This window comes from Nansenia antarctica (assembly GCF_963989245.1).
Source record: "Nansenia antarctica genome assembly, chromosome: 16".
NCBI classification, from domain to species: domain Eukaryota; kingdom Metazoa; phylum Chordata; class Actinopteri; order Argentiniformes; family Microstomatidae; genus Nansenia; species Nansenia antarctica.
Window position 1 is genome coordinate 28,826,353 of NC_137686.1, and position 14,309 is coordinate 28,840,661.

Consider the following 14,309-nt stretch of genomic DNA (forward strand, 5'->3'; position numbering starts at 1 on the left):
TCACAGACAGTTTTGTGTTATCTGGTACACGTGTTAATATGTGCAGTGTTCAACCAATCCTTATCACTCCTTCCTGAGCTCGGCCACATCAGAGTGGGAGACTCACCTCCGCTCGTGCTGACGAGGTAAAAATACCTTTAGTGCTTTGTTCTCTTGCTTCTAAAACATGCACTGACTAGAGCAGTGGTTCTCAAACCTCTCCTCAGGGACAACTATGATTTATACTTGATCAGTTGAGTCAGGTGTGCTGGCGGTGGAACAGATCAAACATGTGGATGCGGCTGGGGTCCCCCAGGAGAGGTTTAAGAACCACTGTTCTAGAGTACTGGTGTTCTAGAGTACTGACGTTCTAGAAGGATTGTTACGTGAGTTTCTATGCTCAACCTTCTGTCTGGTATGTTTTCACTGTACAGAAGAAAGGTATACTCTGTTGCGTAGATATGGTGTTGTTTTGATGTGCAAGGCATTTTATAATATGTCAATAATGGTCTGTGCTAACGTCGTTTATGAGAAAATAGATTTGTTTATGAAAAATGAAATAGATTGTTGTTGGAAACGGGACTGAACGTTCTCACGTCTCACACAGACGTGCAACTGCCTAGCAAATGAAGGACTTTGTATCAGATATTTACTGTTTGTTATTATAATTTTTTATTATTATTTTGTACTTGAATATCCTTTTATACATTGCAGTTTCTGCCCTCTGTTTTAATGTACAAAAATGCATTTTTATCTTTTACGTTTTATCTTTTTATCAGAAGTGTAGGAATCTGTATCGGTTCTATTTTAAGTATGTTTATTCAAACACATATTGTAGCCTTGACCCCTATACATGGCTGTTCAATAAAATTACTTTTTTTGTAAATAAACATTTTGTGTTTGTTGGTCCATCATTGGTGCTCCTGGATGGTCACATGACCCTGGTCACACAGCGGAGGAGGGAGACCCTCTGCACACCGCCTCCTCCTCTCTCAACATCTGCACGCTCACACCTCAGAACCACATGTCTTCACCGAAGTCATCACCATCACTATCATCACTATCACTATCATCACTATCACTATCATCACTATCACTATCATCACCATCACTATCATCACCATCACAAATCCCTGTAACACACTCACACACCCCCCCCCCCTCACACTCCCCCCCCCCCCCCACACACACACTCCCCCCCCCCCCCCTCCATACTGTTGTGTTGTCCATCCGCTGCTGTGCCCCCAGACAGGGAGACGAGACAGGACTTCATCACAGGGCTGAATTATGTTACTGTCTTTATTTAAGCAGTGGACTGAGAGAGGAGGAGGAGAGGAGAGGAGAGGAGAGGAGAGGAGAGGAGGAGGAGAGGAGAGGAGAGGAGGAGGAGGAGAGAGGGAGGAGAGGAGAGGAGAGGAGAGGAGGAGGAGAGGAGAGGAGGAGGAGAGGAGGAGGAGAGGAGAGGAGAGGAGGAGGAGAGGAGAGGAGGAGAGGAGAGGAGGAGGAGAGGATGAGGAGAGGAGGAGGAGGAGAGGAGAGGAGAGGAGGAGAGGAGAGGAGAGGAGAGGAGGAGGAGAGGAGAGGAGGAGGAGGAGGAGAGGAGAGGAGAGGAGAGGAGGAGAGGAGGAGAGGAGGAGAGGAGGAGGAGGAGAGGAGAGGAGAGGAGGAGAGGAGGAGGAGAGGAGAGGAGAGGAGGAGGAGGAGAGGAGAGGAGAGGAGGAGGAGGAGAGGAGGAGGAGAGGAGAGGAGGAGGAGAGGAGAGGAGGAGGAGAGGAGGAGGGGAGGAGGAGAGGAGAGGAGAGGAGGAGGAGGAGAGGAGAGGAGGAGAGGAGGAGGAGGAGGAGAGGAGAGGAGGAGGAGAGGAGAGGAGGAGGAGGAGGAGAGGAGGAGGAGAGGAGAGGAGGAGAGGAGAGGAGAGGAGGAGGAGATGTGGAGGCATCAATATTAAAGCTACTAGAAGGTTCCTCCAGAACAGACGTGTGTGTGTGTGTGTGTGTGTGTGTGTGTGTGTGTCCTTTCTTCTCCGGCTGACGTGAGTGTGTGTGTGCGTGCGTGCGTGCGTGCGTGCGTGCGTGAGAGAGAGATCCGTCCTCTCTGGTGAGGAGCCATGTGAGCCTGCTAACTCAAAGCTAGCGTGCTAACTCAAAGCTAGCGTGCTAACTCAAAGCTAGCCTGCAATGTATAGTATTCACACACAGAGGCTGTGTTCGGAATAGCGTACTAGTGTAACAGGTTAAGGAATGAGTAGTATTTTTGTAACCTTTCATTTTATATTTTGTGGTTAGGTAAGTTTTATTTAACCAAAATCTGGTATTGTTAATTGTAATTGGTAGGTATTGGGAGATTTGTGTGTAATTGCGCCCCTAGGGGGCAGTGGTGGCTATAGGTTGCATTTTCCGCGTTTCTCTCTCAGTCTATATTCTGTAAGACGGAGAGCGGTAAGTGTCTACAGCAGTGCAATGTAAACTTATAACATACCTATCGTAACTTTAATTTGAGTGCACATGAGAAGTTGTACATGCATTTAAGGATGAGTGCACATCAATTCTGTCATGTTGTATCGAAAACATTGGTGTTTTGAGCGTTTTAGAGACTTTAATTTAGCTAACCTCGTGGTTCATTTTTCTGTATGCTAGCGCTCATCACTGTGTCAGCTAGCGCTCGTCACTGTTCTCCGTGTCAGTTAGCTGAAATGTTTCTTTTGTGCTGAGAAGACACCTACATGTTTTGATGTTTCATTCCAACTGTAGTGCCGGAGGAAAAAGGAAAGACGTAGGCAACGTAATGATAACGGTTTAATCAAAATAACAACTTGTACTCTCCGTACAGGACCAGGAAATCGATCACCAAAACTCTTGTGTCTAAACAGGAAGTTGCAACGTTAATAATCCTCCCCTCTGCCCCTAGTGCCAGAACTGGTTCCCTCCCACTACACAACCAACAGTAAGAGGAGAACATGAACCCATAATGTAGTCACTACACCAGCCCCCCCAGTGTTCACCTCAATATTGGAAATCCTCACGGCGAGGAGGGCGTATGGCCCGGCCCCTACGATCGTAGGTAAAGTCAGGAGGTGCGGGAGGAGGTGTGACATCGGCCATCACGTCCTCCTGCAGGGAAGGACGGGGGGCAGTGACGACCGGGGGCTCGCGAGCTGCGGGGGGTTGTCGGGGTCGGAGGGGGGAATGGCCAGGGCGCTGCAGGGGAGGTAGGACTGGAGGCCGGCCTCTGCGCGGTGGCAGGGCCAAGTCCAGGGGCAGTTCAAGGTCCAAGTGGGCCGGTTTGAGGCGATCAACGGACACACACTCAGGCCTACCCCCCATGTCAACCATGAAGTTCTTGGCTCCGGCCTCGATGACACGGAAAGGCCCGTCATAAGGAGGACGTAGTGGAGTCCTGTGGCCATCATGACGAATGAAAACGAACCTCGCTGAGTGCAGCTCCGGGGGCACCCTCGAAGTAGGGACACCATGCTGCGTAGTCGGGACCGGGACGAAGGTCCTGGCGCTGTCCAGCAGGGAGGCGCGCTGAGCGGCGGCGGACCAGGGCTCCGTTGACTTGGGAATGAAGTCACCGGGGACCCGCAGCGGCTGTCCAAACACCAGCTCAGCGGACGACGACTGGAGGTCCTCCTTAGGCGCTGTCCTGAGCCCCAGCATGACCCACGGCAGCTTGTCAAGCCAGTTGCTGTCCGTGAGGCTGGCTCGAAGGGCGGCCTTCATGGATCGATGGAAACGCTCACAGAGCCCGTTCGCCTGCGGGTGATAGGCGGTTGTGCGGTGGAGCTTGACCCCCAGATTCTCCGCCACCGCTGCCCACAGCTCTGAAGTAAACTGTGAGCCACGGTCAGAGGAGAGATCAGCAGGGGTGCCGTAGCGGGAGACCCACACCGCGATGAACGCCCGGGCCAGGTCGGGGGCTGTCGTTGAGGAGAGCGGAACTGCCTCCGGCCAGCGAGTCGTCCTGTCCACCATGGTAAAGAGATAGGTGTATCCGTGCGAGGGGGGCAGCGGCCCTACCAGGTCCACGTTTACATGATCGAACCTCCGCTCAGGCACAGAGAACTGCTCCAGGGGGGCCTTGACGTGTCGATGCACCTTGGCGCGCTGGCAGGCGATGCACGTGTCTACCCAGGCCCTCACATCCCTCTTGAGCCCATGCCAGACGAATTTCTCTGACACCAGCCGTGAGGACGGTTTCCTACCAGGGTGAGACAAGCCGTGTATCGCCTCGAAGGCGGGGCGCCTCCAGTTGGCGGGGACCACCGGTCGTGGCCGACCCATGGAGACGTCGCACAGGAGCGTGGCCCCTGCGTCACCGAAAACCACCTCTTCTAGGCGCAGTCCTGTGTCCGACAACTTGAGAGCCTGGACGGCGGGGTCGGCGGCCTGGTCTGCAGCCATGCGCGCGTAGTCCAAACCCAGTTGGACCGCACCAACCACCGCCCTGGAGAGACAATCCGCGACCTGGTTGGACTTCCCAGCAACGTGCTGGATGTCTGTGGTGAACTCGGATATGTAGGCGAGCTGGCGCTGTTGGCGGTCGGACCACGGCTCCGCCACCTTGGACATGGCGTGCGTGAGTGGCTTGTGGTCCACGTAGGCCGTAAACTCGCGGCCCTCCAGTAAAAAACGGAAGTGTCTGACAGCAAGCCACAGCCCGAGGAGCTCCCTGTCGAATGTGCTGTACCTTTGCTCTCTGGGAGACAGCTGGCGGCTGAAGAATGCAAGAGGCTGCCAGGCGTCCCCAACCCACTGTTCGTACACCGCTCCCACAGCAAAGTCAGAGGCGTCCGTGGTGAGAGCAGTGGGTGCCGAGGGCGAGGGGTGGGCCAACATGGCAGCGCGGGCCAGGGCCGCCTTGGTGTCCTGAAAGGCTTTGACACGCTCCGCCGTCCAGTCCACCGGCTGCTTCAGAGTCTTGCCCTTCTGGGCATCGTACAGAGGCCGCAGGATGTGAGCGATGTGGTGGAGGAAGCGATAGTAGAAGGTTACCATCCCGATGAACCCCTTGAGCTCGCTGATTGTGCTGGGGCGCGGGAAAGCAGCGACAGCTTCCACCTTCGAGGGGAGGGGGGTCACCCCCTCTGCGGAGACCCGGTGCCCGAGAAAGTCGATGGTGTTCCGTCCGAACTCACACTTCGCCGGATTGACAATCAGCCCATGTTGGCTGAGCCGTGTGAAAAGGGCCCGGAGGTGGGACAGGTGCTCCTCCTCCGTGGTGCTTGCGACGAGGATGTCATCCAAGTAGACGAAGAGGAATGGTAGGTCCCGGAGCACCGAGTGCATGAGGCGTTGGAAGGTCTGCGCCGCGTTCTTCAGGCCGAACGGCATCCGCAGAAACTCGAAGAGTCCAAATGGCGTGATTACGGCCGTCTTAGGGACGTCCTCGGGGTGCACCGGCACCTGATGGTACCCCCGTACCAGGTCCACTTTGGAGAAGAAGCGTTTGCCTGCCAGGTTCGCTGAAAAGTCCTGGACATGTGGGACCGGGTAGCGGTCAGGCTTGGACGCGTCGTTGAGGCGGCGGTAGTCCCCACATGGGCGCCACCCGCCGTCTGACTTAGGGACGATGTGCAGGGGAGACGCCCAGGGGCTGCTCGAGCGCCGAACGATGCCCACCTGCTCCATATGCGCAAACTCCGCCCTGGCGATGGCCAGCTTCTCCGGGTTGAGGCGCCTGGCCCTGGCGTGGAGGGGAGGCCCCTCGGTCTCGATGTGGTGCTCCACTCCGTGTTTCACCGTGGGCGCGGAGAAGGTGGGCTTGGTAAGGTCGGGGAATTCGGCGAGCAGCCGAAGGTACTGGTCACTTTCGGCGAGCGTATTGGACCACCCGCTGTAGACCGCCTCCCCCTGCGTACAGGCGAAGGAAGCGAAAGTCTGTGAGTTGACCAGGCGCCTGTTCCCCACGTCCACCAACAGGTTGTGGGCGCACAGAAAATCCGCACCAAGGAGGGGAAATGTGACAGCCGCTATGACAAAATCCCACGAAAAGCATTGCCCTCCGAAGCACACGTCCACCGCCCTAGTGCCATAAGAGCAGATAGGTGTGCCGTCCGCGCCTGCCAACTGCGGACCACGCTCCTCCTTCGCCACATCCGATCTCTCTGCCGGAATGATGCTCCACTGGGCACCTGTGTCACAAAGGAAACTGCGACCAGAGGCGGTGTCTTGTATGAAGAGCAGCCTGTTGGTGACGCCAGCGCTCAGGGCCACTACTGAGTGCCGGCCCCGCCGTTTCCCGTCGGTCCGAAGGTGCAGGGTGAGCGGCACCGTTTGGCCTTGGCGCCAAAAGTGGCGTGGTAGAAACAATGGCCCGCAGCGTTACCCTGCTGGCCAGAAGGTCTGGCGTCATCCTTCGCTCTCCTGCGACGGTCGGGTGGCGGGGCGGCCGCGGGAGCGAGCAGGTCGGGGGACCGTTGAGGCATGGCCAAGACGAACCGGTCCGCCTCCCTGGCCAGGGCGCGGGGCTCCATGATGGCGGTGTTGGCCAGCGCCATCCTAACTTGAGCTGGCAATGTGCGCATGAACAGCTCTGTGAAGAGGATCATGGGGTCTTCTGTACCGAGCAGGTTTAGCATCCTCTCCATGCGCGCAGAAGGCCTCTCGTCACCCAAGTCCGACATGGCAAATAGGCGACGCACCCTCTCCGCAGTGGACAGTTCAAATGTCTCTAGAAGCAGGGCCTTGAGGCGCTCATATTTGTTCGTCGTCGGGGGAGCAGACAAAAAACCTACCACTCGAGCTGCGGTGGAGCTGCCCAACATTGCCACAGCATGGTTGTACCGGTCGTCGTCGTCATCGATGTCACTTTTGTTAAAATGTGCCTCTACAATAGCAAACCATGCAGCAGGCGTTGAGTCCCAGAACTGTGGTAGCTTGAGAGTGGGAGTGTGCGCACCACGCGTTACCCTGACAGGGGATGGTGATGGCTGCCGCTGGTTTGAACGTCTTCCTCGCCCGGACATTTTGCAGGATTGTAATGTTCGCTCGCTGGTTTTTGTACACAATTACGTTAACAAAAATCCACGTCGGGGGTCACCAGTGTAGTGCCGGAGGAAAAAGGAAAGACGTAGGCAACGTAATGATAACGGTTTAATCAAAATAACAACTTGTACTCTCCGTACAGGACCAGGAAATCGATCACCAAAACTCTTGTGTCTAAACAGGAAGTTGCAACGTTAATAATCCTCCCCTCTGCCCCTAGTGCCAGAACTGGTTCCCTCCCACTACACAACCAACAGTAAGAGGAGAACATGAACCCATAATGTAGTCACTACACAACATTCTTTTTGTGTGCATTGTACAGATTAAAAGTGCCTAAAGTGACTTACATCAGCGTCCTGTCATCGGTCAGCACGGAACACAACGCAGGTAGTCGACTCGGGACAGACCGAGCCGGTTACAATAGCATACTACTCATACTAGATATGACGTAGATTTGTAGTATGTAGTGCGTTCACACTGTACAGTATGCGAGATTTGAGTATGCAAGAAAGTTAGTATGTGAGCAATTACTTCCGGGAAAATGTAAGTCAGTTACGATGGACACTAGCTCGGGTCCTGTTTCCCTAAATGCATTTCGCGTCCAGGGTTGCATGATTGCGTCCAGGGTTGCCAGATGGGGCGGGTTACCACCGAATGGGCTACTTGATTTTGAGGTTATAGAAAGTTTAGCGTCATACAAACTTGTCATACAGCTTTTGTTTACATCGTCCGATAGCCTGGGGACCGAAAGCTGCAATAAACATCGTTTTTTGCACAGATTTGAGTGTGCAGATGCTGCTTTCTTGCACTCTATTTGATACTCTTCAGCTGCAGCACCCCAGCTAAGTCTGATCACGGATGAGCGGTGGTATTTTCACTATACTGGGAATTAACATGGTGAAATGCATTCTTAGACAAGGTTACGTCGTCATGATTACAAATATGCCACTTGAAATGCATGAAACCCAAGTTTATTTGTGTCTTACTTACACACATGTTCGCCGAGTATTTGACTGTTTGTAGCCCAATCACGAATGATCCCAGTATTGTAGCTTCAGACGGACAAGTTGGTTGTATTGTGCTTGCTGCAGCCCACGATATGTTATTGCTCATATATATTTATTTTAATCATGTTATTTTACCAACTGTTAAGACAACAATATAGTAAGCTAGTTACTTGAGCTAGCTAAAGATATTGGCCCCAAATCATTTTACAACGTGTTGTAATTATGTTACGATATTTCTGTCGAGTGAGTGAAGGTAAGCAACGTAGGGTGCGTTCGTAAATTCGCTCTGAGAGCGCCGGAGCGCACACTGGGTGCAACGTCATAAAGGGACCAGTTAATTTGATTGGACAAGAGGCATTCCATGAGTGCTGATCATATTTCCAGGGTGAATTTACGAACGCAGCTAGCGAACAGAAGACGCAAAAAATCGTCAGATCAGATATATAAACGGGTTATTTTGGTAAACTGGACACATTTGGGAATATATGTGGTTACTTTCTCGCCTGAAAACATATTAAAACTTCATAAAATGACATGTTAACACTTGTAAAGCCAAAATTACATATTTTAGCTAATGGAGGTTTAAAATGGAGGTTTAAATTCGCTGCTCCCGGCGAAATGCATTCTGGGAGGCAGTATGTATACTGTGTAAATGGTCGGCTGGTATTGGCATACTTATTATGAATTTAGTATGCAGTATGCAGTATATACTCATTGAGTATGCTAGTATACCATTCCGAACACAGCCATAGTCTTTATGCTCAAAACAATCCTCACCTTTGACCTTTGACCCACAACACAACTGGACGACCATCTACCGTGGACTTCCCAGGTTACAGACAGACAGGTGAGTGTCAGGTGACAGACATAGAGAAACTTTAACTCTTTTTAAATTGCTTTATTAACATTTCACTGAGACAGTCAGCTGTGATGACTCCTCCTCTTCCTCTTCCTCTTCCTCTACTTCTGAGCCGGTACCAGGTCGTCGATGGCGACGCCCTGCCGCAGCCGCGTCTCCATGGCGATGAGCAGTTTGACCCCGTCCACCACCAGCTGGGTCAGCCCCACCTCACTGAGCCCGATGGTCTGGCTGTTACTGACATCATACTGCCCCCTACAGGCTAGGAGGAGAGAGAGAGAGAGAGGCTGTTACTGATGTCTGTTACCTGTTACCTGTCTCTCTCTCTCTCTCCCTCTACCTGTCTCTCTCTCTACCTCTCTCTACGTGTCTCTCTCTCCCTCTCTCTCTCTCTACGTGTCTCTCTCTCCCTCTCTCTCTCTACCTCTCTCTCTCCCTCTCTCTCTCTACCTGTCTCTCTCCCTCTCTCTCTCTACCTGTCTCTCTCCCTCTCTCTCTCTCTACGTGTCTCTCTCTCCCTCTCTCTCTCTACGTGTCTCTCTCTCCCTCTCTCTCTCTCTTCGTGTCTCTCCCTCCCTCTCCCTCTCTCTCTCTACGTGTCTCGTCCCCTCTCTCCTGCAGTACCGGTGTTGTCCATGCGGAGGCGCAGCCTCTTGAGCACGTCGTCCCTTCGCCGGTGCCGGGGGAGCAGCCGCAGCCGCAGACGGACGGACGCACGCAGCCCCGTGCCCACCTGTGCCGGGGACGCCACCACCCAGCCCAGCCCGCGCTTCCACACGAACGGGTGTCTCAGCCCGCGGAACAGCGCCTCCAGCTGGGGAACACAGGGAGTTACACCATGACTCACTCACTCACTCACTCACTCACTCACACAACAGGATGCACAGCTACACAGCTACACAGCTACACGCCCCCCGCTGGACAACACAGGGAATGACACAACATTGGAACATCTGGAAGCCCCCCCACCTTGAGGATGTTGACACAGACAGTCTGGAGAAGGCCCCCCCCCCCCACCTTGAGGATGTTGACACAGACAGTCTGGAAGGCCAGGTTCAGGTTGGCGTCGGGCCTGGGGGCCTCCAGCCTCAGGTGGTCCTCCACGTTCACCCAGACCACCAGGCTCCCGTCCTCACTCACCCTGGGGGGGGGGGGGGGTAACATACTTACATACTTACATACATACATGCTATCATACATACTAACATACTTACATACTAACATACTTACATACTAACATACATACACACATGCATACGTACATACATACTTACTAACATACATACATACACACTAACATACATACTTTCTAACATACTTACATACATACAAACAAACATATACATGCATACATACATTATTACAGTGTTAGTATAGTGTGATTAATGCTTTATTACTGCATTATCATTGTTATTACTACATGATCATACTATCATACACACATTACTGCATTATCACTGTGCAATGCTATTACTGCATATTACAGGGTTATTAAAATGTTATCATTGCATTATTACTGTGTTATTGCAGTGCTATTACATTATTACAGTGTTATAAACATGTTATTATTACTGCGTTATTGTAATGTTATTACTGTGTAATTATAATGTAATAATAACATTGCAATAATGCAGTAGCAATGTAATAATGGCATTACAATAACACTGTTGTAAGGTTATTATTACATTGCTACTTTATTATTGCAATGTTATTATTACATTATTACAACGTTTATACAGAATTATTACAATAGCATTGTAATGTTATTATTACATTATAATACCACAGTAATAATGCAGTAATAACATTGTAATAGCGCTGTAGTAATGCTATTACTACATTATTTGCGCGTTATTGTAATGTTATTATTACATTATTACAACGTTGTTGTAATGGTATTATTATTGTAATGTTTCTTATTACATTATTGCTGCATTATTGCAATGTTATTATTACATTATAATCACACAGTAATAATGCAGTAATAACATTGTAATAATGTGGTAATAATGTAATAATAACATTATTACAATGTTATTACTGTGTTATTATAATGTAATAATAACATTACAAAACATTATAATAATGTATTAATAACATTGCTCTGTTACAACGCTGTTGTAAGGTTATTATTACATTGCTACTTTATTATTGCAATGTTATTACATTACTACAAGATTTTTGTAATGTTCTTTTTACATTATAATAACACAGTAATAACGTGGTAATAATGTAATAATAAACACTACATTATTACTGTATTATTGCAATGCTACTATTACATTAATGCAGCAATATTACAACAGCATTATAATGTTATTATTACTGTGTTATTATAATGTAATAATAACATTACAATGCTATTGTAATAATTCTGTATTCATGTAATAATAGCATTACAATAACGCTGATTACAACGGCATTGTAATGTTATTATCACATTATTACTGTGTGATTATAATAATAAAAAGTAATAATGTGATAATAACATTACAATGCCGTTGTAATAATGCTGTATTCATGTAATAATAACATTGCAATAACTCTTTAATAACGTGGTGATAACAATGTAGTAATAACATTGCAAAAGCCCTGTAATAATGTAGTACATGCTGTAATAATAACATTTTAATAACGCAGTATTAATGCAATTTAATAACACTATAATAATGTATTAATAACATTGCAATGAAGCTGTAATAAAGTAGCAATAACATTGCAATAACACAGTAATAATGTAATAATAACATTGTATTAACACTGCAATAATGCAGTAACAACATTGCAATGACGTAGTAATAATGCAGTAACAACACAGTGTGCTTCTATAGACTGTAAACTTCATTTTTAGACGTGGAACCACTTCAGATTTGACCTCTGGCGTCAGGTAGACTCTAAAGAAATGTCACTAATTTTCAGGAGTAAAATATTTCTGCAAATCATTCTAGAATTTGACTATTACGCAATCTAGAACTTACATTAACTGCAATGTATTAGAACATTCTTAGAACATGGAAGCAGTTGTCCTGAGAGGAAGGGGGGGGGGTTGTGGACTCATGTACCACTGGTACAGGGTTGGAAAACTATATTATTATCATTCTAAGGAAATAAAATAAAAAAAGTAAAATAAAAAATATTTATTTTTATTTTTATTTAAAAAATGTGTATAATATGATATATCATCATTCTAAGGAAAAATAAAATGTAGTGAAAAAAATGATAAAAAGAACAGTATACTATGCTAATTATTTCATTTTTTTCACTTTATTTTTATTTTTGATCATTTTGATCATTCTATGATCATTCTAGCATTCTATAGTATAATATGATATATTATTATCATTCATGTCTATGTTCTTTTTTTTTTTTTTAATCACTCATTTGTTTTTATCATTTTTATCATTCTATGATCCTATAGTATAATATTATATATTATTATCATTATCATTATTATCATAATTCTAAGGAAAAAATGAATAAAGTGAATAAAATAAAATAAAAAAACTAACCCTAACCCCTAACCCTAACCCTAACCATATGATCATTATATAGTATAATATGATATATTATTATCATTCTAAGAAAAATAAGTTTTTATTTTATTTATTTTTTACTTTATTATTAAAAAGAATCATTGTATGATCATTCTATCATTCAAATCTGAAGTGGTTCCACGTCTAAAAATGAAGTTTACAGTCTATAGAAACACTGTAGAAAGTTTCATGTTTTAGTCATAAAATGCACGATACCTTCCATATACTGTATGAGCTTATCTGCCGCACTATGTATGTTAGTATGTATGTATGTATGTATGTATGTATGTATGTATATATGTATGTTAGTATGCAGGTATGTGTGTATCTATTGATATGTATGTACGTATGTTAGTATGTGTGTATGTGTTTATGTATGAATGTATGTATACAGTATATGTACGTGTGTATCTTAGTATGTATATATGTATATATGAATGTATAAATGTTTGTATGTGTGTGTGTATGTTATGTATGTATATATGTATCTATTAATATGTATGTATGTATGTATGCATATATGTTGACGTATACATGTGAACATGCTAGCTGTATGACACGTGAACATGCTAGCTGTATGACACATGGACATGCTAGCTGTATGACACGTGAACATGCTAGCTGTATGACTCACCAGGCAGCCCTCCCGTCGGGCCAGTCCCGGGCCAGCCCGACCCTCACCTGGGACGGAGACACGGTCACCCCCCTCCCCTCTCCTCCCTGCTCTCCTCCCTGCTCTCCTCCCTGCTCCAGCTCCCCTACGGGGTACAGCCTCCCTGGCAGGTCCTCTCCCAGCTGCCGCAGGGCTGGAGGAGGGAACCCCCACACGGCCGTGAGTGACGCAGTGAAATGTTGTGGCGACCTGTCGTCTGGCTCAACAACGGCCAAACGACTCGGCCGTTCAAACACACCATGTGACGGAAGCTGGTGCAAAGGGGGGGAACAACATTTCTGAAAAAAATGTAAATGAACTTCAAAGATCATAGGACTGGGCGTCGCCCTGCCACACACCCCACAGACACGGGCCCTGCCAGCTCCCCTGCAGGACACACACACACACACAGGCACAGGCACAGAACACACACACACACACACACACACACAGGCACAGGCATAGAACACACACACAGACAAAGTTGTTGAAAATCAATGTTCACATTCATTCATTTTGTACTCACTTTTGAGATATACTGTAGGTAACAATGTAAAGTAGTGTTGTAGTTAACTAGGTAACAATGTAAAGTAGTGTTCTAGTTAACTAGGTAACAATGTAAAGTAGTGTTGTGTAGTTAACTAGGTAACAATGTAAAGTAGTGTTCTAGTTAACTAGGTAACAATGTAAAGTAGTGTTCTAGTTAACTCAGATTCATCACTCAAGGCAAATATAACACTCACCACTGTGTCTTATATGATAAGGTTGGCTGGACATCTCTCGCAGCCCGCCGAGATTATCACTGGTATCAATTTATATTTAAGGGGATTTCAGGCAAACTCCCCCCCCTATATCACTTCCCTGTTGGACTGGAATGTTTCTTCCTATCAAACACGCTCCAGCGAGTGGTTGGTTTGTACGGTCCCTCAAATGTCTACTAAGCTGGGTAGGACAGCCTACGCTTATGATGCTGCTAACACTTGGAACTCTATTCAGAATTCTCTGAAACTGGTCACTCTCCCATCACTCAATGATTTTAAGAACTTGGTTTTTCCCCTCTGTGTCACTTCTTGTAACTGTTTTTAAATTATGTTGTACATTTCTTAGTAATGTTTTTTGTTTGTTTTATATTTTGGTTTGATTTCTATTCTGTTTATGACTTATATTGTTAGTTCTCTTTTGTTCACTCGTTGCTGCTGTAAATGAGGGCAACCTCAGTAACTTACGAGTTTAAATAAAGGTTTGAATTGAATGAAAAAACTAGGTAACAATGTAAAGTAGTGTTGTAGTTAA

At 47.1% G+C, this 14,309-nt stretch overlaps 2 protein-coding genes across 2 annotated transcripts in view; one reads left to right on the plus strand and one right to left on the minus strand.

Moving 5' to 3' along the window:
• Positions 1–14,309, plus strand: part of dpy30 (dpy-30 histone methyltransferase complex regulatory subunit) — a 439,880-nt gene that overhangs the window by 285,752 nt on the left and 139,819 nt on the right. The gene's annotated exons all lie outside the window — the stretch shown is intronic.
• The window catches only part of LOC308171664 (creatine kinase B-type-like), a gene marked incomplete at both ends in the record, with an annotated part of 38,146 nt that continues 32,769 nt past the window's right edge, over positions 8,933–14,309 (minus strand). Inside the window, 4 exons of the mRNA XM_080546536.1 lie at positions 8,933–9,093; positions 9,456–9,645; positions 9,849–9,972; positions 13,376–13,403. Coding sequence (XP_080402662.1) covers positions 8,933–9,093; positions 9,456–9,645; positions 9,849–9,972; positions 13,376–13,403 — 503 coding nt within the window. The remainder of the gene's footprint in view (positions 9,094–9,455; positions 9,646–9,848; positions 9,973–13,375; positions 13,404–14,309) is intronic.